The 25,435-nt window shown below is 55.5% G+C and overlaps 1 protein-coding gene across 2 annotated transcripts in view; it reads right to left on the bottom strand.

Moving 5' to 3' along the window:
* ZBTB16 (zinc finger and BTB domain containing 16) overlaps positions 1-25,435 on the bottom strand; it is a 185,339-nt gene that overhangs the window by 3,262 nt on the left and 156,642 nt on the right. Inside the window, exons 5-6 of one of the 2 annotated variants that reach the window (XM_081099172.1) lie at positions 6,174-6,344; positions 1,347-1,514 (exon numbers count right to left, since the gene is read on the bottom strand). In XM_081099172.1, the coding sequence (XP_080955298.1) occupies positions 1,347-1,514; positions 6,174-6,344 (339 nt within the window). The remainder of the gene's footprint in view (positions 1-1,346; positions 1,515-6,173; positions 6,345-25,435) is intronic. The other variant, XM_081099173.1, reaches the window with a different exon arrangement.

Raw genomic sequence — 25,435 nt, 5'->3', positions numbered from 1 at the left:
TGCGTATCATCACGGGCTCTTAGAGCCTGCGCCGGCCCCCGCCTTCCCTCTGGGGCTGGAATGGGGGACAGAATAGCTGGCGGCCTGGCCCCACGCTAGCTGGTGTCCGGCCTCCTGTTGGGAGTCCCCTGGAGCTGAGCCGAGGAGTGAGGGAACCTCGTTTCGATACAGTAATTAACTGGCCAGCCATCTCACTATCGATACTCCTCCATGCAGAGGGCCCAGCAAATAATGAAGTAATGAACAGCCAAAGTGATCTAACTATCGACCTGCTATTTACAATAGTCACTGCCAATGCGTTTAATGATCCACCTGCCAGGCCACATCCCCGACAAGGGCTAAGGAGGCCCAGGCCTCTGGGGAATCTCTGGGTCACTCCGGTGGCCAGCAACGAGCACCCCATCCTCTCCTGTGGCCAATGCAAGAAGCAGAGCGATGACAACACGAGTCCTCTGCTTCCTGTCCCCTCTGCCCACCCTCTCCACCCACAGAGGTCACCTCTCCCCTCCTCTGAAAAGGGCAGCTACCTCCCCTCGTCACAGGAGGCTCCCAGGTGGCGAGACGACCTTCCACTGCGTCTTATTCTCAGAGGAAGCCCTTCTGAGTGGCTACCTTCCCCCAACCAGTGGTGGGCTGGTGACAGAACCTGCAACCACCGGTTCCGTGCAAGCCTGGGTCTGCAGCATTTGCCATGGCCACGCGGTGACTACTCCCACCATGGCCAATGCTAAGCCACCAAGGTGAGGCCACTGGACTTGCAGTTGGGAAGGGACATGCCCCAGCACCCACCGCCCCCAGCTGGCAGTCCTGGGCACGGGGACGCGTCTGCTGGTCTGCCGGGGACCCCAGGGAAAAGTGTAGCTCATGTTTCTATTATGTGAAAAGGAACGTGAAGTCCCTTTGAAATGGCAAGACAGTCTACACTTGGGCGTTTTAAATACATCTGCTCCTCCAAGCTCAGAACCTAACTGATGACTTCTCAACCCGCACCGTAAGCTGACCCAATGCCCTCTAATTCCTACTCTGCCAAGTAAAAAACTACCCCAACCTTCACTCTTAGCTACCTGGGAAACCTAATCTGGGATTCACAGACGGACGCCATCCTGCGTGATCTGGGACCCACTGGTTGGGGCTGCCTGGAGGGCCGGTCTGGGCTCCGGGAAGGGCTGCGGTTGCGTAGCAATGCCTGCCTCAGTCTTGCAAGGGGCAGTGGCACGCAGGTCAGCACACAACCCTTAGCAGAACCTGCCCGACTCTTTCCTTCAGCCCTGACGCCTCTGGGAGCCCCCTGCCCGCCACCCCGCCCAGGTTCCAGAGCCGCTCCGCGCCGCTCTGGCCCTCGGTACCTGTGTGCACCCTGTAGTGCGTCTCCAGCTGGTGCTTGAGGCTGAACTTCTTGCCGCAGCCGTTGCACTCATAGGGCTTCTCGCCCGTGTGGATGCGCTTGTGGCTTTTGAGCGTGCTCTCATCCCGGAAGCAGCTGCCACAGAACTCACACTCGTACGGGTGGTCGCCTGTGGGGACAAGGGGCTGGTTCAGGGCTTTGCCTATCCCGGCCCCCACTTCAGGGGACAGCAGGAGGAGGAGTGCCTGCCTTCACCACCTGCAAACGCCATTTAAGGTCAGACCCCCACCTCTGCCGGCCCCCAGGGCAAAAACAGGGAGCCCTGTTCCCACGTGTCTGTGCCTTACTGTGGCCCAATGGTCACCCACGGGCCAAGGGCCAGTCCCAGGGAAAGAGAGCCCATTTGCTTGAAATAAACAGCAGTCCCCAGAGAGCAGGCCCCATGAGGCTAGAGCAGGCGTGGGGCTCTGAGACCTGGTCGTTCAGCTTCTCACGCTACCTTCCCTTCCTTTCCTCTTCCTTTCCTCTCGGTCAGGGGCAAAGGCCACTCCAGCCTGAGGACCTGCCCTTAAGAAATCCTTCCAATTTGGGAACAATGAGAACATTATTCCAAAATGCCTTCTGCCCCTTCCCTCCTCTACAGTTTCACACGACTGTTTTCTCCGCTTGATTTTCTCTTCTCTCCCTGGCGAACTCCTAGTCATCCTGCAAAGCCCAGCTCAAAAATCACCTGCTTGGAAGCTTCTCTTTAGCCCCCCCTAGCCTCCCAGGCAAAACGAGGTTTCAGTTTCTTCTCTGTCCCCAAAGAGGAAAAAAGTCCCGCATTTTGTTCTTTTAGCAGCAGAGGCATAATTTTTATGACACTTTCTGATGAAAATGGCCCACATTTTTGAGCGCTCACTACGACATGAAAAACTTCACATGGCTCGTCTCACGTAATCCCTGCAAGAACATTACGAGAAAGGTATTACTATTATTCTCATTTTACAGAGGAGAAAACCGAGATGCTTAGAGACGCTTAACCATGGTCCCCAAGGTCCAAGAGCTAGTAAGAAGCGGAGTCAGGAGTCAGATTCTGGTCTGTTCCAGTTGGACGTGGGACCGTCTCCGATGGCTAGGTGACAGGCTGTACTGACGCCACCGTCACGCCCACCAGGCTCCTAAATGGAAGCGCGTCAAGGCAAAGGGGAGCTCCATTCACCCTGTGGCCTCAGTGCATCTCTGAGGACGACCCAGGGGGCCCTGGGAAACGCTGGGTGCACGAACCTCGAACCTCGGGGAGGACTGCTTCTCCTCGCCTGGAATCCACGCCCGTCAGCCTCCTTTCTGTGCATCCCAGTGTCCCCCGGAAGGTGAGAGGTTGGGTGGGGTTGTGGGGGTTAACGATTTTTCGTTTTGTACCCGAAGTGGGGGCGCTTTGGGGCTGCAAGGTGAAGACTTCAGCTACTTATTTATTACAGGAGCGAAGGCACAGACAATAAAGATAGATTGATCACCCCAGACTTTGTTCATGAATATTTAAATATCGCTGATTCGTCTTGTCACTGTAATTACAATTTCTCTGGGCTGCATCTCCACCAACCACAGTTTATGGTAAAGGATGGCCCACTGTATTTCACTTGTCCCCCTGCAGATGTGCGGGGCTGCCAACCGTGTAATGTCCTCTGCATTTCATACATTTTCTTCAGCTGCTGAAGGTTTAAGTCATCCACAATGACCTACGTTTTTTCATTATCCCCATGTCAAACTGCGTGCGTGCCTGGGCATAAATTGTCCCTCTCGTTATAGACTCGCATGCCTGTGCCTTCACTTCCTCTTTAAAATTATATTTTACTCTCTTCTCTCTCCCCCCTCCTCAGGCCGCTACCCCAAGCTCCCCCCTCTTGAATGCAGGCCCCTGTACCCACATAAATTCTCATCGGTTCTGATGGCTCTGAAGGGTTTTTTAAGGCTCTATGGGGAGTGGATGCTGCGGTCTGCCCACTGGCGGGCTCTCTCATGGGTGAAAGATTTGCAAGAAGCCCCCAGGGCACAGAGGGAGATGGGGGTGGGAGGGGGAGCAACTCCAAGGAGGAGCCGGATTGGAAAAGCTCAGGGAGCACAGCCGGCCTATGGGGCACGCCCGAGCGAGCAGGTCCAGTGAGGCCCTCGCATGCAGACCTGGGCGGTTCTCAGCACCTGCCTGTCGCCAGCCGCCCACCCCATCTGACCCAAGGGGAGGGCACGCCCACCCAGACCCTGGTCCTCCTCAGCTGGGTGAGGTCAGTGCCTGTGCCCGCATGCCACTTCCTGTGCAGACGCTTCACATACCGCCCGTCTCACACCCAACTGCCCCTCCTTACTGAATCAGCAATGATTACGGCTTCAATCAAGGATTCAGAATCCTCATCAAGATATATATATAAATAAATAAATAAAGCCAGGGCCACGGGAGACTTCAGCCAGAGCCGGTAATTAAAGCGTACACCACAGCCATCCGGCTGGGAAGCCAGCATCTGCGCTGTCCCCTGCAGGGGGGGCCCTACGCGTTTAAAAACACAGGGGGAGACAGAGAGGCTTGTTTGATCAGATTTTTATGAATTTAATTATGAAGGGGATCACACGTTAAGTAAGTTTAAATAGGAAATCTCCAGAGTCAGCCAGGGAACAGAATAAGAAAAACTTAGAAGACACACACACACACACACACACACACACACACACACACACCCCTACCTTTGGGAACATGGCAAGGGCCTGGTCCAAAATCCTTACCCTGAGAGTTAATTGTGACGGTGTTGCCATAATGTACACAAAACTGGCTGCACAACTCCAAATCCAATTTGTGGTGTGTTGATTAACTCTGTAGCCTCTTTAATGAGCTTGACATTAAGTACAGGACAAATGAGACTAATTAGGGCCCCCTCCGGCCTGCCCTGTGCACCTGTGACCCCAGCGGCCTGCCCTCACCTGCGGTTTCCCCCCAGCACTGGCAGGCCCGGCGTGATCCTCCCCATCCCAGCCCCACCCCACGGCTCCTCAGCCCCTCCACGCAGCGCAGCTGAGAGCTTATTATATATATGACGAGCCGCGTGAATCAGGGATCCATCAATGCCAAGAGCGCGGCTGGACTAACTTACCAAACACAGCTGCGGATGCTAAACACCAGGCCCCAGCAGCAAATGGGCCAAGAACAACGGAATATTAATGAGGCATTGTGTGGGGCGTGCTCCGCTCCGCCTGCGTGTGGCTGTGTGTACAGGGCTCGCTGGTGGCCATCTCTGAGTCTGTGCTTGTGCACAGGCGGTGCTCATGTGCCATGTTTCCGAGATTAAGCAAGTGCTTCTCCCAAACGATGCCTCCTCCCCACAGGTCTGAGCCCCCAACGACACAGGAGCTTGCGACAGCTGAGCGCCGATCTCTCTGAAGGGGCCTGAGCAGAGCTGGGCGTAACCTGGGGAGACTCAGTGGGGCTGGATGATTCAGGCACAGGAGGCTAGTGGCTGAAGGTGACTGGCCACCGTAGGACTGCAGGGGGGTGGTGTTGACGGGAAGGTGCACGGACCCGCAAGGGATGCTTACGCGGCACAGAGACAGTCCTGCCGGCATTCCTCCGCCTGAGCCCTTCTCGCCTGGCCCCACTCTCTGGGACCTCCCTGTCCTGTGCCAGCAAATGTGGTGATGCTCGGGCCACATGCTCCCCCGAACAGAGTGGCATCCAGAAGCGAGGGCCCAGGCAGGCTCTTCGGTGAGCAAGCCCACGGCTGGCAGGACAGGCTACTCAGTCCACGATAAAGAAAGCCCCTCCCCTGCTCCGCTGAGCCTGTCGCCATGGAAGGCCTGGCCTGCACACGTAGTCCCGGGGCTGTGACAAGACTCGGGAGTGAGGAGAGAAAGTGCCCAACCGCCTGTCTGTACACAGTTTTTGTGCCCTGTCCGACAAACATGAACGTACACCTTGTCCCGATATAGAGCCTGCCTGCCTGTCGCCCTGGCCCCGCCCTCTCATCCCAAAACCAGCAGAGAACACACACAGCAGAGGTGTGGGCAGTCCTTTATCCAGTATGGTCAGCAGGGACCCAATTTTGTCTTAGAGAAAGGAAAGAATTTAAGTCACCCATCCCCTTACAATGGGATCCGGTTGCAAGGAAGCAGATGCTCTTGGCCCTCAGGGACCAAGCATGCCACCCCCAAACCTACACTGTGGTGGCACCTGGTCTAGCCTCGCTGACGGACAGCCCCTCCCCTCCCCGGCGTCTGGAACTGGCTAGGCAGAGACCTGTCATGGCTCATCGTTTACTCCCCTAAACAAGGTTAAGGCCCCAGGATAGAAATGTCTTCTGTTATTGTGGAGCAATTGGGACCACTCTGCAACATTTCCCTCGGAGCCCAAGGCTGACTTGGAGAACATGTGTCCATGGGGCGGGGGCCAGGGAGAGCGAAGGGGTGTGTGGCTGAGAGAACCAGAGACCAAGCAGGTAGGTTTTTCTCAAAGTGTGTTTTGGGTCCACCTGCCTCAGAATCCCTTGGGAATATTTATTAACAACATTGAAGTCTTCCATCTCAGCCGTACACAACGAATCAAAGTTTCTGAGAGGGGGGCCCAAGACTGCGTCTCTAATGACCCCCCCCCCTCGGTTGAGCAAAGAGAGACGGAGAACTCAAGTTCCCCAAGGTGGGTGGGGAGAACCATCAGCATTTACCTGCACCGTGGAAACCACCCCCAGCCCAATCCTTGAGCAAAGAGCTGGGGGCTAATTCTGGCCAGCACCTCCACTTCATGTGTCTGGAGGTAAAACCAGACACTGGTTCCCGGAGACCCTGGCCCACCCATCACCTGGCTGCCTACCTGTGTGCGAGCGCAGGTGGCGCTTGAGGGCGGTGTGGCTGGGGAAGGTGCGGTTGCACTCGCTGCAGATGTAGCTGCGCACGCCCGCGTGGACCTCCATGTGCTGCTGGAGGGCGCTCTGCGCCTGGAAACGCTTCCCGCACAGCAGACAGAAGACAGCCATGTCTGTGCCTGTGGGAGACAGAGCCGGGAGAGCCTCAGGAAGCTGGAACGCAAGGCCATCCTCTACCCATCCAGGCTAGCGCAAGGGCCCGCGTCAGGACTGGTGCCCTCAACCCCTGCGCTCAGGGGCGAACCCAGAGGCGGCCCAGGACAAGCAACGTGGATGGAACACCCAGGATGTGATCCAGCGGGACAAAATCAACTCCCTCCCGGTACCATGACACCCAAAGTCTAGTGGAGAAAGAGCAGCACTGATAAAACACGTCGCAGTAGCAAATGGGAGCTGGCAGTTGTATGGAGTGCCATCGAAGGCACGGTACTGAACCACATCTGTCAGAGGGCCTTTGCGGAGTCTGGGGCAGGAGGTGGGGTGTCAGAGTGGCCTCTGTGAGGATAACAGTAACGGAGATAACATCTGCCGGCCATTGCTCAGTTGTAACTAATTTAAAATCGCATCACCAAACCGTAGGCGCCCCATCCTCACCCTTCAGATGAGGAAAGCGAGGCGCAGCGAGAGCGAGGCGCTCGTCCCGAGTTCCATGCAGCTCCTGAGCAGCTGAGCCGGTGCACCTGGCGCCGGGAGGGGGTCCCCTTCCCCTTCCGATGTCGCTTCTATCAGATCCGATGCCCCACTTATTAAAGCACCCATCTTAAGGGTCCATTCACTCAGGAAAGACTATTTCAGTGCCTTCTACAGGTGGGACCCCTCTTTTGGGCACTGGGGCTGTCACCATGGGAAACGATTCAAAGCCCCTGCTCTCATCACAGATGCCACCCAGCACACGGGGGAGTGGCGGAGACCATTCCTGGAGGACACAATAGTAGTGTGAACACTCCAGGCTGGAGAGAAGCACGCAGGCCGGAGGACCAGGCAGACGAGCGGGGCAGCTGGGAGTCAGGGAGAGGGGAGGGGAGCCAGAGCAGCAGACAGGGCCAGGCCGTGTGGGGTCTTGAAAACACTATTTAGAGCCTTAGGTTTCATCCCAAAACGAAAGGGCAATTTTCAAAGGATTTAAGCTAATGAGGAACATGAGATTTTCATTTAACGCAGTCCAGTCATTCCTGGGCCAACCCGGGGCGCAGGTAGGCAGGCACCCACAGTGCCCTCCGAGACTGACCGCCACTTCCTGTGTGTTTGAGCCCCTGCCCAGTGCTGCTCTGAGCCACGCCTCTCCGGGTGCAGCAACCCCTGAGGAAGCTACAACCCCCGTCTGGTCCTAACTGGTGGCTCCCTGCCCACCATTTTGGATTCTGTTTCCATAAGCACACAAGCTCCCCCAGCAGGTCCACCTGCTCACCTCCCTCTAATGCAGCAGTTCTCAACCTGTGGGTCACGACCCCTTTGGCAGGTCGAACGACCCTTCCACAGGGGTCGCCTAAGACCATCCTGCATATCAGAGATTTACATTACGATTCATAGCAGTAGCAACATGACAGTTATGAAGTAGCAACGAAAATAATTTTATGGTTGGGTCACAACATGAGGAACTGTATTTAAAGGGCCAGAAGGTTGAGAACCACTGCTCTAATGGCATCTGGGCAGTATCACCGGTGCTCAGCCCTGTGTGAGGGACAGAGCGGGAAAGGTGGGCAGGCCTGGCATCTGCCCACCCAGCCCCAGGGGCGGAAGGGACAGAGCTTTGGCTGCCAGGGCTGTGGCCTGCTCAGTGCGGAATCGGGGCTCCTGGTGGGAAGTGGGGTGGAGAAGGGTCGCGTCACGAGCCTGGCTGCCTCTCCGGTCCACCAATGGGGTCGGCAAGTAGGAGGTCTGTTCTCCTGCCTCCGTCCCATTCACGGCTGGTTTGGGATGGATTAGTGGGAAGGCAAGACCTCTCACTCCCCGTAGTTCTCCACCCCTCACAGCCACCTGTGTAGACACTCGGAGACGAGGCACCTGCAGCCATGCTCAGCTCACGCTGCCTGCACCTAGGACCAGGCCAGGCTGAGCACAAGCCGGCAGGGACTTGCTCCTGCCTCAGCGAGCAGAGGGAAGGAACTGATCTGGCACTGTGCAAGGCGCTCTGTCTGTGTTGCCTCATTTAACACTCGCTGCTCTCCACGGCAGGCATTCGCATCCCCTTTTCACAAATGGGAAAACAGAGATGAAAAAACTTGCCTAAGGCCACACAGGGAGAAAGAGGCAGAGCTGAGGTTTAAAAATGCCGAGGTCTGTCTGGTGTCAGAAACCACAGGGCTGGGCCCATGTCTACCTCTGAGGCTGCCACCTGCCTGCCTGGGCTTCTCCGGGAAGACAAGGCAACACCAGCAGCAGCCAGCGCCAGCCCGCGGGTGCAGGAGCTCCATGCGCCCAGGGCTCGCCCAGCAATGCTCAGGACCTGGGCGGGAGGGGTGGCTGGGGCCGAGTCACGGGCATGGCTCTCTGCTGGACCAGGGAGATGCTGAGGTCAACCAGAGAACGGCTCCCAGGCTACTGGGGGACGCCAGTCAACAAGCACCCCGAGGACAAGGCAGGGCGGCCTCAAGAGGCTCTGAGGCGGCCTGAGAGACTTTCTCAATGGCTCTGAAAAGTGAAGAGTATTGAGAAGCGAGGACGAGGAGGTGGGGCACTGGACTCGGCTAAGGAGACAGCACAAGCAAATTTCGGAGCAGGCGGGGACAGAGGACAGACCCCGAGGAGAGAGAAGAGCAGGGAAGGCTCCTGGGGGCCCGATGGCAGAGGGCCATACTGGGGGTGGACAGAGTAGACTTTATTCTACAGGCAACGCAGTGCCGCGAAGGCTGGGGGTGCTGGCATGATCCTTTTGGTATGTGAGGGCAACTACCCCGGGGGCAGCCTGGGGACCAACAGCCGAGGCAAGTGGCTGGGACAGGGAGAGAGCTGACGGCTTTTGTGGCCCCACTAGAAGAGGGTGGGAACCAGACCAGGGCAGGGGCTGCAAGGACAGGCGTGGAAGAATGACGCCCAGGAGGTGGCATGGCAGGACCCGGGGCACAGTGCGCCTGAAGCCCAGATGGCCAGCTCTGCACCGTGGTCACAGGTGTAACATTATACAGCCGCCACCCAGGAAGAAAACGCAGCGGAGTCCCTCCCAGGGCCTCCCCACCCCCTTCCTGGGACATCCAGCAAGGTGTGGGGCTCTCTCTGGCCACCGAGACACTGCTCTAGGCCCAGAGACACAGACCAGGGGGCTCTCAGGCCCCGCATGCACTCTCCCCAGCCTTGTGTCTGGACACCAACAGCTGAAAGAATGAAAAAATATTTTAAAAGGAAAAAGGAAAGGGCAGGGGAGATGTGGAGGAGACACCAGGAAAGCTGTCGGTGCAGCAAGTTAAAAATCGAGACCAGATCCGAGTTATTAACCAATTTGCTATAGTTTCTGCCTAGCTGATTGTCCGCATGTATGATGAGTCAGGGCAGATTCTATTACACTGGGAGATTAAGCAAATAAATGCTGGCTTTTGGAAACACATTAAAATGTGGGGCTATGAAAATAAAATTATCTAGAAAATTATATTAGCAATTCATTAGCTGCCGGGAGATGTGCGGCGGGGCAGCGTCAGAACACGGCTCCAGTCCACGCGGGAGACAGGGGGGCGCGGGCACCCTGGCTCTGTCACATCCTCGCCCTGTGCCCTCAGCACGCCACTGCGCTCCTCTGGGCCAGAGCATGCGCACCCCTTGCCCTGCTGCCCGTGGCTGCTGAGAGCATCCAATGAGATTCGCGTGTGAAAGAGCTTTATAGCTATCAAGCGGTGGCAGGCCGGTGCCAGCCCAGACGACGCCTCTGTCTGAATTAGAAAGTTGTGCCTCTTGCTCTGGGCAGACACGGATCCTCGCTGGCCTGGGCGCACAGCTCCGCGAGCGAAGCGGGCTGGATGCCAGCCGCCGCCCCCTCAGCCCGGCGTCCTCCGGCCGCGGACCACCTGGCCACGGCTCGTGCAGCCTGCACCGCACACAAGCCCGAGTTGTTTTATCGACTCTGGGCTGCTTCTTCCGGGAAGCTGACCCTGCAGAAGGCGTCTTGGCTGAGTGGCACCATTTAGCACTCAGTGCCAAGACCACCTTCCTCGGAGCCCTGGCGCTGACAGCACGTAAAATCCCCGCGCCGCATTTGTTTCTGACAGTAGGCTCTGCCTGTTGGATTGTGAGCCCTCTAAAGCATGAACTCTTCTCTTTATCTTTACAGAGCACAGGGCCTGGCAGGGAGCGGGCACTCAAGGCGTGCCAGGAGCGGTAAAGAGTGAGGAGCTGTGGGGCGATCACACAGGGCAGAGGGGCATGGCACGGAGGCAGCCGCGAGGGCTGGGCCAAGTGCAGACCCACCGCCGAGAGCTTCCAGCCAGACCCTCCTTGAAATGAGTAACGCAAAGCGACACACAGGCGCTGACCGCTGGGGCCCCTCACGTCCGCGTGGTGTGCTGGGTCGGACGCCCAGTTCTGGCTCCACGTCGGACTCTACTGTTCAGGCCGCAGAAGGACGGGTCTTACACATCACACAGTGAGGCAGCGGGAAGCCCCTGGCTCCGGCCCCGGGCGGCCCTCCCTGGCTCCGGGCAGCTGCTGCCCGGCCTCCTTCCCTGGCGGAGGAAACAGCGTTCGAAACTAGCCAGCCCTTTCCAGCACCAGCTGCTCAGTGCTGTGATGAGGCAACGGACGGACGTCTCTGGGTCCGCAGATCCTAGAAGTGAGTTGTTTCCTATCAATCTGTAAACTTCAGTGTAAGTCAGATACGTAAGTTAGCCTCGGCCCCAGGAAACCATTTACCAGGTCAAACCATAGCACGTCCTGAACGGGACTCAGAGGGTGTCTGCGAGGAGGGAAGTCGGAGGAGGAAGAGGGAAGGGGGCGGCAGGCTGCATCAGGGGCTTCTAGGTGAGGTGGGCGGGGTCATGCAAACGCCCGCCCCATCTGCTTCAGTTCCCGCTCTGGAGAGGGCGCCCACCGCACCCCCGCCCCCTCCCCCGGCAGCAGGCACAGCCAGCGTTGGCTGCACGGCATGTATGGCTCACAGACTCGCCATTTAAAACGAGTTTAATTTTAGCAAAAAAATAAAAAATAAAAAATGGGAGAAAGCCAAGGCCGGGTGGAACAGGAGGCAGGAGGGGTGACAGAGACCAGGGTGCTTATTTCACCCAGGTGATGACTGGGCCTGAAATTACGAGACACAAAAACCCTCGTGTTTATACACCTGTACGATTTCCATACCAATTAGCTCTCTCACAGGAAGGAAGGAGCAGGAGCAGAGGCACACAGCTGGGGAGAGGCTCAGGTGCGACACCTTGCAGCAAGGCTCTTATTATCTCCAGCGAGAAGCAGTTTCTTAATCAAAGGAGCAGAGGAATCTAAATATACTCTGGCTTTTTTTGGTAAGCCGGCAGTGACAGCGGTGTGTGTGTGTGTGTGTGTGTATGCATGTGCTGGAGCGTGTGCGTGTCCATGCACGTGGACCACGACGGGCTTCCATGTCCGACCCCCCGAGCTCCCCCACCAAAGTAAGAGCTTCCTCTCCCAGAGGAAGAAAGTATCAAATGTAGGGGTGTGAGAAGATTCACACTGCCACCTCCTGGCTCCCCCCCCCCGGGGGACTGCTGTTAAAGATGAGGTCAAGACGCAGGCATCGTCCACTGTGTGGGAGAAAGAGACAGACGCAGACACGCAGCCTGGGGCTGACTCACACTGAAGGCAGGAGGTTCTGTCTGCATCTCAAGAGGATGGGGAGGACAAGCAGTGTGTGTGTGGGGGGGTGGGAGGTGGGGGGTAGGCAGGGAGGAGACAAAAAGGAACCAAACACCCAGCCCATGACACGGGCAGAGGCGCCTGCGGCTTTCAGCTCCCCTGTGCCATTATGCAGGGACTACCCGAGAAGGGGCCAAGAGCGCCCCCCTCTGGTTTTCCTCTTGGGCATAAGTTGCAGGACCGTTTGGGACACGCTCTTGCACGTCCTCAGAAAGCTAGCTACGTGCACAGTGTGGGCCCAGACTGCCCAGCCCAAGAAGGTGTCAGCCCACTGACCCCTGGAGCGACGGCTGGTAGAGTTCAAGCCAAGTCCTGCTGTTCCATTACTGCCCGCTGCCTCCCTCCCGAGAGGGGTAGCGAGGCCGAACAAACACCTCGAGAGCTTGTCTCGAACCAGCTTAGCTGGAAGCCTGTGCATGGGTGCCTGTCTCCTGCATACAGTGACCAGGACTCACACCTGCAATATGGGTGTGCCCCCTGACTGGGAGTCGAACCCGAGACCTTTCCGTGTACAGGATGACACCAACCAACGGAGCCACATTGGCCAGGGCTGCTGGGCACCTTGAATCACGTGCTCAGTTACATCTTTCCAAACCAAGCCAAGAGGTAAAAACCTGAGCATTTACTCTTCTCGACAATTTCAGCCTTGTCGATGCCCGTCTCTTTACCCAACCCTTCCTACCCCTTTTTCCCTTCATTCTTATCTGCTTAGAGTCTTGGAAGGCACCCTATACATGCACATAACCTTCTATTTCCTCAAGGGAGAGGGGGTGGGAATGTGATGGTTTCCTAGGAAGAGAACTCTTAATGAACAGCCAGAAAGGGGAAGAGTTGGAGCAGCTGATTCAAATTTGTTTTAATACTAAGCCATGGATGGGTGTGTGATTACGTCTCAAAGCACACATGTAGGCATGCAGGCAGGCATGTGCGTGCGCGCGCGCGTACACACACACACACACACACACACACACACCCCTCAGTCTCTAGGGAATGTGGGCTCATCCTCAGGCAGCAGCTAGCGACTGGCTCCCAGAGACTGCATTTGTTTAGCAGCGAGCTGCAGGCACCAGCACTTTCATTACTCGGCACCTCCAGCTACAGTAAACAAATCTGTCAGCTCGCCAGCTCATTACGGTGCACCCGGACACGCGGGATTTATTGAGACCTGCACAATAAAATAACATGAATGGATTTGCTAATTTTGTCAATCACTCCCACAAGCCAGCCAGGAGGGGAAGAAACTGGGGGAGGAGGACAAGAAACGGGGTGGGAAGTAAAGGAAAGGGGGTGAGAAGGAGGGGAAAGTGGAGTTTGATTCGCAGGAGAGTTCACGGTTAAGATGGAGCCCGGTCTAGGCTTTCCTGCCCGGTTACAAGACCATCTCCCCGGTTCCACCTACTTCCAGCCAGGACACCTTTTTCAGGGGGCAGGCAGCCCTGGCCGCAAAGGGGCCAAGGGCAAATTCAATTGGGAGGTGCCACGCCCTGGCCTGGCTCCCCGGCAGGCCTCACTGATGGGACTAGATCCTCGGGTCCTGCCGCTCTGTGTGGGGTGGAGGGGCGGGCGGGACTAAGGAATCGAGGGTGGGAAGCCCCCCAAGGAAGCAGCAGCTCCTCCACATGAGGAGAGACTAGCCTCTCGTGGTACCTCCCACCCCACGGCCCCTTCCAGACACATTCCAGAATGAATCCAAACTTCTACCAAGAGAGCAAGGAAGGCAAGGGCGTGCGCGCATGCGTGTGCATGCTGGAGGGGCCGGGGTGGGAAGTAAATCCGGAGAAGTATGCGGGCCTATGGTCTGTAACTTTCAAAATGACAGCAGGACGGGGGCAAAGGTCACGAGGTCCCAGGCCTTAAGCACCTCCGCCAGCTGTGGCGGTGCGGCCAGGAGCCCGCAGGACGCCCGCCTGGATAAATCAGCGGCACGCAGCACCCGCTGGGGAGGAGGACAATGGGCCCACTGGGGTTGGGAGGCAGGACAATGGGGCCCAGCCAGCGCGCAGGCCCGGAACAAATGTGCCCTGGCACCACGGGGCCCCCATTTGTGAAACTAATTGGCCCACGATTGAAAAACAGGACCCACTTCAGCAGGTCCGGGAGGAGCGGGCGCCCGCAGTCACCTAACCCGGCCCGTCCTGGGGGATCTGCATCCGCTGCTGCTCTCAGGTAACTCCCTGTGCGGAGGGGTCGGTGCCTTTGAGTCGAGGCCAGTCCAGGAGAAGATGGCTGGGGGGTGGGCATCCCGCCGTACTAGGGGGCCCACTTCTCCTCCCAAGAAGGAAAAGAGAACTACCTTCCTCAGAGTCTCTACGCTGCTTGCTCTGCAGGAATCAAGTTCAGAGGAGGGAGACCTGTCTACTTGCTGGGTTCCCAAGCCAATTGCTTTGCTTCCCTCATTTCGGGGAGGAGGGGGGAGGAGCAAACAGCTCCAGTGGGTTCCTTCCTCACTGCCCCTCCCTGGCGTGTGCCCAGCTCCGCCTGCGGAGGGTGGAGGCCTACAGCCGCACTGTAAGGAACTGGGGTCCCTCGGCCTCTGACTCAGCTGGTCCCCAGGCTTCTGGGCAAAGAACCCGAGTGTGAGGTGGGCAGTCCGTCTGGCAGGTGAAAGGACCAGCGAGGAAGTCATCCGTTGCTGTCCTCTTCCCCGTCCTTGCCCGTGACCTTCACTACAGGCTCCAGCTGAAGGGGTGAGAAGCGTGGAAAGCACTGGAGGCTTCAGCTGCAGACCTGCCTTCAAGTCCTGGCTCAGTGACTAGCTTGCTGTGCATTCTTGGGCAGGTTACTAAACCTCTCTGAACCCGCGTTTCGGCACTGGAAAAATAAAGGTGAAGGAAATGATTCTCAAAGGGCCTCCCCCAGACACACTCCCGCAGCCAGTGGTTCTGGGCCTACTGAAGGGGGCGTTGAAGACGGAAAGGTCCTCTCTCCCACCGAGAAGTCTGCCTCCATGGCCTTCCTTTAAAGAGCGGCTTCAGTGGGAGCACCATCAGGCTCCCAGAGGAACAGTCATAGGCAAGGCAAGAAAGATCTAACTTCACTGAGCATCTGCTAGGGGCCAGTGGGGTCTCACTCCGGCCCTTCTTGGCAGCGCTGTGAGACAGGGGTTTCGGGGAGATGGAGAAAGCAAGGCTTGACAGAACCTGCCATGCCCTCTCCCAAGGAACCACCTGTTATCTGCTAGTACCTCGAAGAACTGGCCATACACCCAGGACAATCCTTGAGTCTCGGGGTCTGAGGGTACTTGCTCACCTCTCTGTGCTGGGGCAGGGCTTGGCTGCTGGGGTGGGGATGGGGAGCAGGGGCTTTCTCTCTCATAGCCCCAACACTGGGGTGACAGACAAGACACCCAATGACTGGGCATAGAGGGTGAGCCGAGAACCAGCCCCTCTGAATCCAGTGTCAGGTCTTTAACGTAGTGCCTGGCGCATAGTAGGCACTTACATTCTGAGTGGTGGGAGGACACAGAGGGCCCCCTGAAGGTGAGCTTCAATTTCCTCATTTGCACAATGAGTACCAGCAGGTCGCTCTCCTCTCTTGTACTGTGCACAGGGCATTTTCTACAGACACTCGCTGTCGCCGGTTCCAGGCACCCACAGTCAGCCCGAGGCCCCTGAGAGGAACTGGGGCCCAGAAGAGGAGTCTTTTGGGGGGAAAATGAGGCTAGGGTCTTATTTAAGGTTCTTGTAACCCCCAGTGTGTTCCTGAGACTGTGAGGTGAAGGCAGAGGGGGGCACATAGAAGAGAAGGGACAGATGAGGACAGAGAGAGGCAGGACAAAGACCCCGAGACAGAATAGGGTGGGGAAGGGATGGGATTGGGGAGATGAAATTCAAAATAAAATGAAATACTGATTGTTTCAGAGCCATTTAAAGATCTGACAAACATTGGGCAATGAAAAGAAAACCTGCCCCCTGTAAATATAACACAACCAAACCAAAAAAACAGAGAAGGGCGTATTCATTTTACTGACATTTTAATGGTTCCTCTCCTTCCCCCCCAGAAGATGATTACAAATTAAGCAGCATTTAAATGCTTTTTACTGTCAACAATTAAAAGCAGGGTGGTGAGCCTGAGAGTGTGGTGGCCATTCATTCCCACGGTAACCAGGCTATCAGAAGCACCGCCAGACCTTCGCGTACTGTACCGCACACAATGGCCAATCGGGGAAAAGTGCGCACTCCGCTAATTTTGCAGGCGATTCGGAGCAAATTAAAATATGAAAAGCTCCTGCACAAAGGTTGATACCAAGATTGAGGGCAGGGCAGGTCAAGCTTGCAGAGTTCAAGTCTTAGAAGCCACCCCGTTTAAGCGCAACCTGACCACACCTGTGTATGGGGGTGGGGGGGGGGGTGGAGAGGGAGAGCGGAGAGAGAGCTCTAGGCCTGACTCCAGACCTCAAAACAGGCCAGGGAGTGGGGAGGAGGACAGATATACTGGCCACCCCACCCTGGGCTTCAACTGTGGGGGCCCCAGTCCAGCAACATCCACCCAGGTGCACCCTGCCAGTAGCTATTTCACGGCCTTCCCTGCTGGGCCACAGGTAGAAGCCAGTTGATTTTAATGTCACTCTGCTCAGAGGAAAGGTTTTCATTGTAAGGGTGGACCAAAGGAACAAATTTCATTTTTCAGAAATCAACTGATTTTCACCGTCTACACGGTCACCACCAATTCAAGTCCAACCCTGCCCAATAGCACCAATCCTCACGTCTTTCTGAAAGAAAGATGTAACAGCACCCAGTCCGGTTACATCCCAGTACATTTTATGGCTAGAACTTTCTGTGAGCCAACTTAATATGGGTTCTAAGAACCCAGATCATCGCAGGTAGCTTTGAGAACAATGGAATCATGAACTCTCACCCCCAGACAGAGGGGAGCAAAGGATTGAAAAGGAAAAGGAGCGGGTGTGTGGGGGGGGTGCCTATGGGACGTAGCTACCAATTCCCTTTCCAGTTCTTCAGAGGGGAAGGTGGAACGCAACAGAAGCGAGCGGGCTACCAGGCGGAGAGGGAGAGGCTGGGCCTGGAAGCAGCGGGTGCATTTCTGTGCCGTAAAGTTTAATATGCAGGAGGGACGACGGAGAAATAAAAGAGACACGTCCCCTTTAAAAGGAAATATAATTTACAGTGTGCAGCCAGGCGGCCCATAGTTTCAATCTCGTTTACTATAGAGAAAACTCTGCTAGCTGTTCTCTATCCCACAAATCCGATTTAATCAGACAAGCCAGCCAGCGTGGCTTGGAGTAAAAACGGATAATTAGTAAACAGAGAGCTACTCCAGTGCTTCATTGGCATTCGAGTTGGGCTACTGTGTCGCATTTAAAATGCAGTCTGATGAAGTTTACAAAATCAAACCATTTGTTACTCCTATTGAAGAGGCTTCAGGCCACTTGCAATTAAATTGGAATTAGTGCTCAGAATGAGACACAGCAAATTCATACTAAAAAGGGGTCTGACTTTGAGACATTCGCCTTCAACAGTTTTCTGTGAGCGTGTGGGTGGGTGTTACTAAAAGACTCCTCGCTCACCCTGACTCGGCAGGGCTCCCCGACTTGGTGAGCTTGGCCCCCACAACCTTCCGCTCTCTGGGGCTGGCTGTGGGGGAGGAGGCAGCGGGGAGGGGAGGCCAGCTGACTGGGGAGCCAGGCCCTGCATCTCCCCGGGAAGATACTGTACCCGGGAGAGTGTGTTCCACAAAGGACCATATGGCTTCCTTCTGCATGGAGCCTTTGGACAAGGGGGTGGGAGGGGAGTGGGAAGCTGCCAGAAGGCACCCTTCCAGGGGCACTGGCCCTGCCCCCCTCAGACAGCAGGCTGGCGGCTGGGGGAGAACAGGGGCACATTCCCCCTATGGGGGGGGGGTCCTGCAATGCTCCTGCCTCCCCTCCCTCCACAGCCTGTGCACAGGGAGAGTTTGTGTCACTGCGTCCTACTCCCCAGGGCACTCCTGGCCCCGCACACTGTCCGCCCAGCAGAAAGGGTGGGCAAGCTCTGCCCTGAAGGACTTGTTAACCCAGAGTCCACACACCTCCCACCTGCCCAGGGTTAGGGTCCAGAATGGCGGTGAACTCGAGGGAGAAATAATCACCTCTTTATTCCCACCAACCTCTAGCTGCGATTTAGCAGTTTCTTCCATGGGGAATGAAAGCAGCAAACCAGTCATACAGCCTGTACTTGCGACTTGGTCATCGGTATTTTCATACTGCACTGGAAATGTTGCAATTGCCCCAAAATATCTATGCAAACCATCGACATCCGAGGAGCCGTTAACAGGATCACACATACTCATTACACATGAAAAGATATGTTGGTACCCGTAGTCCAGCTCTCCATTGACAATCACATGTCTTTTACGTGATATATTCGGAGAAATTACTCCGAGGAGGGGCTCACAGATTTACAGACTTCCCCAGGGCCCACGCCACAGCTGCCACAAACCCTGCTCTCCACGACACAACCTGGTCTGGGGGTGGGGATTGGGGGTTCTTGTTTAATGGGTACAAAGTTTGGGAAGATGAAAAATGTTCTGTGGATGGTGGTGACAGTGATGGGATTGTACTTAATACGACTGAACTATAATCTTAAATATGGTAAAATTGTAAATTATATGATCTATATATTTTACCAAATTTAAAAAAAAAAAGGAATCCTTAGTCTGTCGAAAGTCACTTGTACCCCTCCCACCCCGCTGCTGCCCACAGGTGTGGAGCCTGGACTCCGGTTTCATCCGGCTCAGCGTTTCCGCCTGCAGGGGGACCGCACTGAAGCGGACGGGCTGTCCTGCGTGGGTCCTGCTGCAGGAGGCTGGGGGACGGGGGGACGCCCAGGGGGACGGCCAGGCACCTCAGATCTGAACCGCCAGCCTCGGGAGGGGCAGTCGCTCGGAGGCCAGCGGTTATGGTCTCCTCCTTCGGCACAAAAGGCGCCTGAGCGCAGGGACCGCATTTCTTCTCCAAACCCCGTATCTCGTGGATCCGACAGGTGTTTGGTGAGTATTTGCCGGATGGAAGGGCGCTCCAATGGGCAGAGGAAGGACTCAATAAAGGAACTTCTCTCTTTAGACCCCAATCTCATCTGTACCATAAAGAGGGGAGGCTCTGTGATCCTTTAAAACCCCCTCAGCCCTCAGGGGCTCGCCATGCTCTGCCGCTGCCGCCCCGACCCGGTGCAGCCCCCAGAACTAGACAGTGGGTGGGGTGTCCATAGGCGGGGGACAGGCTGACTGAGGAATCCTGAGGGTGGGGCCATGGTCCTCAGGCCCAGGGCTTCCCTGTGGACCTCAGGGGTGGCCGCACTGGCTCACAGGCCTCATCCCTGCCACCCGGGAGGGTGAGCTGGGGTGGTAGCGGTACGGGGACAGTGAGCGTAGATGCGCTGAGCACACAAGCAAGGAAAGGCGGCCACGGAGACCCAGACCCAAGGAGAGGCTTTGACGTGGTGTCAGGGGGTCAGCAGTGACTTTTACCACCTGAAGAGGAACCTGCTCTTAGGGAGAGGGTGGAGGGAGGAATCTGAGGCAGCCTTTCCCATTCCCCCCAAATCTGAACCTTTCCCAGGGAAAGGAGGTGGGGCATCCGACAGGCATGGCCTGGGCCGCAAGGCCATGCAGGTGTGGGGGTGCCCTCAGACCACTGAAGGGCACTGGCCCTCCCCTCCCATGCCTCACACGCACACCCGTGCACATGGCCCTTTACATTCTGAAGGCAAGTCTGAGAGAAACCCCAGCCTCAGGTTCTAAAAAGGAAAGAAGCTAAGTGTCACTTAGTGGTTTGGGTTCTTCTTTCCTCCCTTGTAGGTTTGGTTCCTAAGTACCCCCCTTTCACGTCCTCCCCTGGGGTGTCTGGGCTGCAGCCAGGCTGGCCCAGAGCAGATGGGAAACCTTATGGTTCACTCTCTCATGCCACGTCCAGGCACCCCGCACCCTGGCCACAGACAGCGGCCAGAGGACACAGCTCTGTTCTCTCTCCCCAAAACCAGCATCACTCGCTTGCAGGACCTTCCAATTCTGTCTTCCCCTCCCACTGACCACTGACCTCCATTCCTCTCTCTGGGGGGCAGCACTTTTACGTCCCTTGGGAGATAGTACGGGAGTTGCTTGTAGCATCACTCACTCACTCATTTACACACCTAGCATTTCTTGAGTTCCAATTCTGCGCAGGCGTCAACTGCCAAGGCTACAATCTTAAGAAGACACTTCTTCCCCCCAGAAGCTTACAGTTTAAAACATACAGAGCAAAAAGCCAGGACTTCGAAGCCAGACAAAACCTGGGTTCACATCTTGGCTCTGACATCTATTTACTAGCTACAGAACCAGATGCAAATTTCCTACTATCTCTGTATTAGCCATAATATCCACCAGGCAAGGCTGCTGGGAAGATTATAGGTAATATATGAAAAGCGTCTACCACAGCGCCAGATGGCAGGGGATCGAGAGACGGCAGCCATTTTCAACCTTTTTCATCTCAGGACACAAACTAATTACTAAAGTTCTGTGGCACACCAAAAATTTTCTTTTTTGCTGATCTGACCAAAAAAAAAAAAAAGGGGGGGGAGGTGGTGTATAATTTTGATTTATTCATACCAGATGGCTACTGTAGTATTGGCTGTTGTCATTTCTTTAAACCTGACAATCTAAGGGAGAGGAGCTCAGTGCCCCTGACTAAGTAGGTATTGCATGTTGTGAAGATTCTGCGGCACGCTGCTTGAAAATCGCTGATTCGGTGGAAGGGGTGAGCCGTGGAGTCAGGCATGTGGTAAGGGACCGCGTGGTCCTTGAACGCAGGTCCCTGAACTAAACAGCCCCCTCCAGGAGGTGCTTCCGGAGGACACTCGGCCTTTCACCACCAGTGAGAGCAGCTCCTCTTCAGTATTAAATTTAAACCTCCTCCCCACCCTTCAAGTCCTCCCATCCAGGTACTCTCACCAGAACCATTCTTGGATTTCCTAACACCCCTCTCGCAGGCCCTTCCTTTCCTTACTTTCTCCGTTCAGTGCATAACTCAAGGCCCATGTTTCAACCACCAGCTGCCGCCTTGCGGATTCGAGAACCTTCTTGCCCATTATCCTTCCAATGCTCCCATCCATCCTGCCAAACCCTAGCTTGGGTCAGTCTCACTCATCCCCTTCTCCACTCCTGGCTGCCCACATATGTGGCCTCTGCTTCGCAAGCACCATCCACTCCTCGGCCTTCCATGACCTCATTCCTGCTTCCATCCTTCCTCCAAGACCACAACTGTTTGCTCCGATAACCAGCGACGCCCATGTCACCAAATCCAATGAACATTTCCTAGTGTTCCTCAGAGAAGACTTCGCAAAGCATTAAGGCTGTTTCTTTCTGAAACCTTCCTTTAGCTTCCATGACCCCATGGTCCTCTCCTTCCTCCACTGACCCCTTCTCCTTCTCCGCTGTGGGTTGTGATTGTTCTGGGGACGGGGGGAATGGGCAGAATATGTTGGGGCTCCTCTGAACTCTGTTCTAAGCTCTCTTCTCTTTCTACACCCTCTTGTTTTCCAAATTCACCCACATCTGGAGCTTCAAGGATCATTTATAGCTGACGATTCTGAAATAAATACACCCAGCGAGTGTCTTCTGATTCCTACACATAACTACACATCCACGTGCCTCCTGACTCGCTCCTCACCGATGCACACACACCTCATCGTTGCCATAGCAAGACTGCTCCTCATCTTAGCAGCGATAACAAAAAAGCTCTGCCTCTCTCTTGTTCCCACTTCAGGAAAGAGTACCCCCGTCACCCAAACACCCAGGCAAGTGAAGGGGCCATCACCTGGGTTCCTTTCTCCCTCACCTCTCAGAACAGATCACCACACTTCTTCAGCCTCGTAAATGTCTTGAATCCTTCCCATTTCTTCCCCATCCCCACTGCAACCACACTGCTTCGAGCTACCATCACTCCTACCTAGGTTATGGCAATATTGTTCTAACTCGTCTCCCTGCCTTCAGTTTAAACCCCTCCGGTCTATTCACAGTTCTTTTTCTAAAATATACTCTGATGTCACCCCCCTAAGACTGTGCATGGCTCCCCACTGCCCTCAGGAAAAAGAACTCCTTCCAATGGCTGTGGGGCCTTTGGCAGAAAGGCCGCTTCCCTCTCCAGCCCCAGGTCGTGGCCCCCTCCCCCATCCGGTTTCCAGTGCCAGGACCTTGCCTTAACCTCTCCCAGCTCCACACGCTCACCCGCGCTGACCTCGGCCGGCATTCTTCCTTTTTTCTCCACAACACCGCACTCTGTACTTGGTAACTTTTTCTCATCCTTCAGAGGACAACTTAGATGATACCACCTCCAGGAAGGCCTTCCGTTCCCCGTCCAAGGCAGAGGCCTCCCGTGTGCTCCTGTAACATCCGACACCTCCAACATAACAATATTTGTCCTGCTTGTGACTTTTTTACTGACCTGTGTGTCTCCCTGTAAGGCATAAGCCCCATGAGCACAGGGGTTCTGATTTGCTCAACATTGTATTCCCAGAGTCTAATATACTACTAGGTACATAATGGATATTCAATAAGTATTTCCTGAATGTATAGATAAGTAAATAAATACATACATACATAAACATTTAACCTATTAATACGTCTTTGGCCAGCTATGCTTTCTAGAGCCCAAGATGTTAATATTTGACTCTTACCAACTCCAAATAAACACACGTCTTTGCCTTCTCCAGCCACCCACCACCACCCAGCTTCCCAGTGAGCTGCAGGCGCCGGGGCCCACAGGTTCCTGTACCCCTCACACGCGTGACTGTTAGGTGTGCACTCCTATCCACATGCTACAGAACCAGGGCGTGGCTCGCCTGAGCCCACCGGGAAGGGCTGGTTCATGTGTACGGACCACCCAGACACGTCTCCATGATGGGGAGCCATCCGTACCCCGGGAGGGCTTCCGAGTGCAGTCACCGACATCACTCCGTGGCCAGGCCGTGAGCCAGCAGCCGGCGAGCACCGGCAGTCCACTACCCGAGGTCAAACCTGGCCCCTCCGGCACCAGCAGAAGAGGGCCAGGCTGCAGGAGCCTCTGCGGCACCCGTCCTACCCTGTCCTCCTCCAAGACCACAGCAGGCCCTCAGCTCTTCCTGCGGTGCCTACTGTGAGCTGCCCCCAGGCACACAGGCTGGCCCAGCCCCAGAGCCCTCCATGCCCCGGAAATGGCTCCCTAAAAAATCACACTCTTGGTGGGTTTTCCTCCCTTTCCAGGTAGTGATTACATATAATAGACTATGTGGAGACTCAATTTCTACAGCAGACGGAAAACCTCTAAAACAGAGCTGCTTCTGGAAGTGCCCGAAGCCACGTCACCAACATGCACGTAAACTGTGAACTCCAGCCATCCTGCTAGGAAAATAAAGACTGCTTTTTCTTTAGGAGTTGAACAGGCTTTTGTAAGATTTGGGTCCAGTGTTGTTCTCGGCCCTGGCCAGACCTTACCCAGTTCTTGCGGATTTGGGGATGAGCTGTCAGGGGTGAATGCAGTGCAAATGGCACAGGACAGGCAGCCCCCGGCGCACTAGCTCCCATGCAAAGGCGTCCCAACGCTGCCCCTATCCATTTAGGTCCCTTCCTTTGTCCAAACACCAGGCTCACTCCTACTTCCCAATTCCCCATCTCCCAAGTCAAAGAACCCTTACAAATGAGAAAGGTAAGCAGAGTTTTCTCAATCATCTTTATGCCTCTTTCCTACCTTGTTTTTGGAGGGGAGGGAGCCGTGATTTGTGTTTAGACCAGTACAGGGGCCACAGAGAATTAGAACACACTGCTGGTATGTCCTGTTCAGTCTGGTTAGAGTAATCGGGTATTTTGTAGAGGGACTGGGGGGTTTGGGAAGAAGCCAAGAAAGAAGTGGGAAATCTCCAAAATGTCCCCGTTGCGCCCAGATGGAAGCACTGTGGAGTTTCCGAGGCCTCTAGAATCGGTGTCAATCAAAGGTAAGCAGAAAGGACCCCCTCCTTCAGACGCCTCCCTCAGAACGGCTGCCACCACCCCTCCCCACACCGGGTGTTTCCCGCGTGTTTCCCACGCAGGAGCATCAGCTACAACCTGCACAGACCGCTGTGGTCACCGCCACTTCTCCTAACAGGAGTCTGCCCTTGGCACCAGTTCCCAGTTCTCCTCGGCTCCTCCGCCCTCCAAGCACTCCCCGGGCCACCATTCCCCCGCCCTCCTGCCCCCTCCCTCTCCCTCCTGGTGTCACTCACTGCCGTTGTTTTTCTGGAACAATGTCTGTCCAGAGAAGACTGGTTTCCTCCTAATACCAGCGTGGTCCTGGTCAGAGAACGTGAAGGCCACCTCCCTCTTCGCCGGAGGGGCCCAGAGAACCGAGCACGAGGAAAGGCCATGAGGACAGGACACCCCCAAGTCTCCCCCTGGGGCGCTCAAGCCTGGGTCTTCCGAAATACAGGGAGGGCGGCAGAGTGCTTTGTTTAGTATGCACTTAATTTTAGAAAAATCAGCTTATTATTATTTTAGTTTCACCCAGGGACATTTTCCCATTGTTTTTTTAGAGAGAGTAGAAAGGAGGGAGGCAGGGGGAGGAAAACATAGGTGTGAGGGAGACATATTGCTGTTGTCTCCTGCACGTGCAACCCAGGCATGTTCCCTTGACCGGAAATCGAATCTATGACCCTTCAGTGTATGGGCTGGTGCTCTAACCACTGAGAACACTGGCCAGAGCAAAATCAACTTATTTACTCTGAACAGCAGGGTCTGACTTGATTCCCCTAAAGAAGCTCATTGTCCCAAGGATCAAGACCCAGCACGGGATCGGCAGCCATGTACAGTCTGCGCAGAAAGGACAGGGCGTTCATATTAATTAACGTCTTCCCAGAAAGTAAACTGCCTCCAGGGAGGATCTGCGCGCTCGCTCTTATTTACTCAGCGAGCCTAAGCGGCTTCTGCGAAGGAAAAGGAAACCAGGCAGCGCTGGACAGAGACTCAGGGCGCGGAGAGAGGCCTGGGCCTGCACAAAGGCTGCCCGGGCACTGCGACCATCACATCTGTGGTCCTACGTGCACCGCAGCCTGCAGCCAGGGGACCGGGGCTACACCTGCCAGGAAACGCTGGAGAGAAAGCCCCGCAGCACCCCAAACGTTCTAGTGGCTGTGGTGGGTGTCCCTACCTTATCTCATCCAATCCTCCCAACCGTCCCCAGATGGGAGCCCTCTGAGGATCACCTGGACTCTCCGTTGATTTACTTGTGTACTAATTAATTATTAGTTTAACGAATGAATGGGCGGTTACCACACGGCAATAAAAATTAAAATGTTGCTAGAGCTTTCCTCTCGTTTATATTTACTAAATAAGCACCGTTAGGAACCGGCCGCTGAGCGCCATGGGACCTGGGGGTGCACGGGTGACTCCGACAGGCACAGGCCCTGCCCCGAGAGCTTCCCAC

Source organism: Myotis nattereri (genome assembly GCF_964212035.1).
Source record: "Myotis nattereri genome assembly, chromosome: 9".
Taxonomy (NCBI): domain Eukaryota; kingdom Metazoa; phylum Chordata; class Mammalia; order Chiroptera; family Vespertilionidae; genus Myotis; species Myotis nattereri.
Note: the sequence above shows the minus strand (reverse complement) of the source record. Positions and strands in the feature narration are given on the sequence as shown.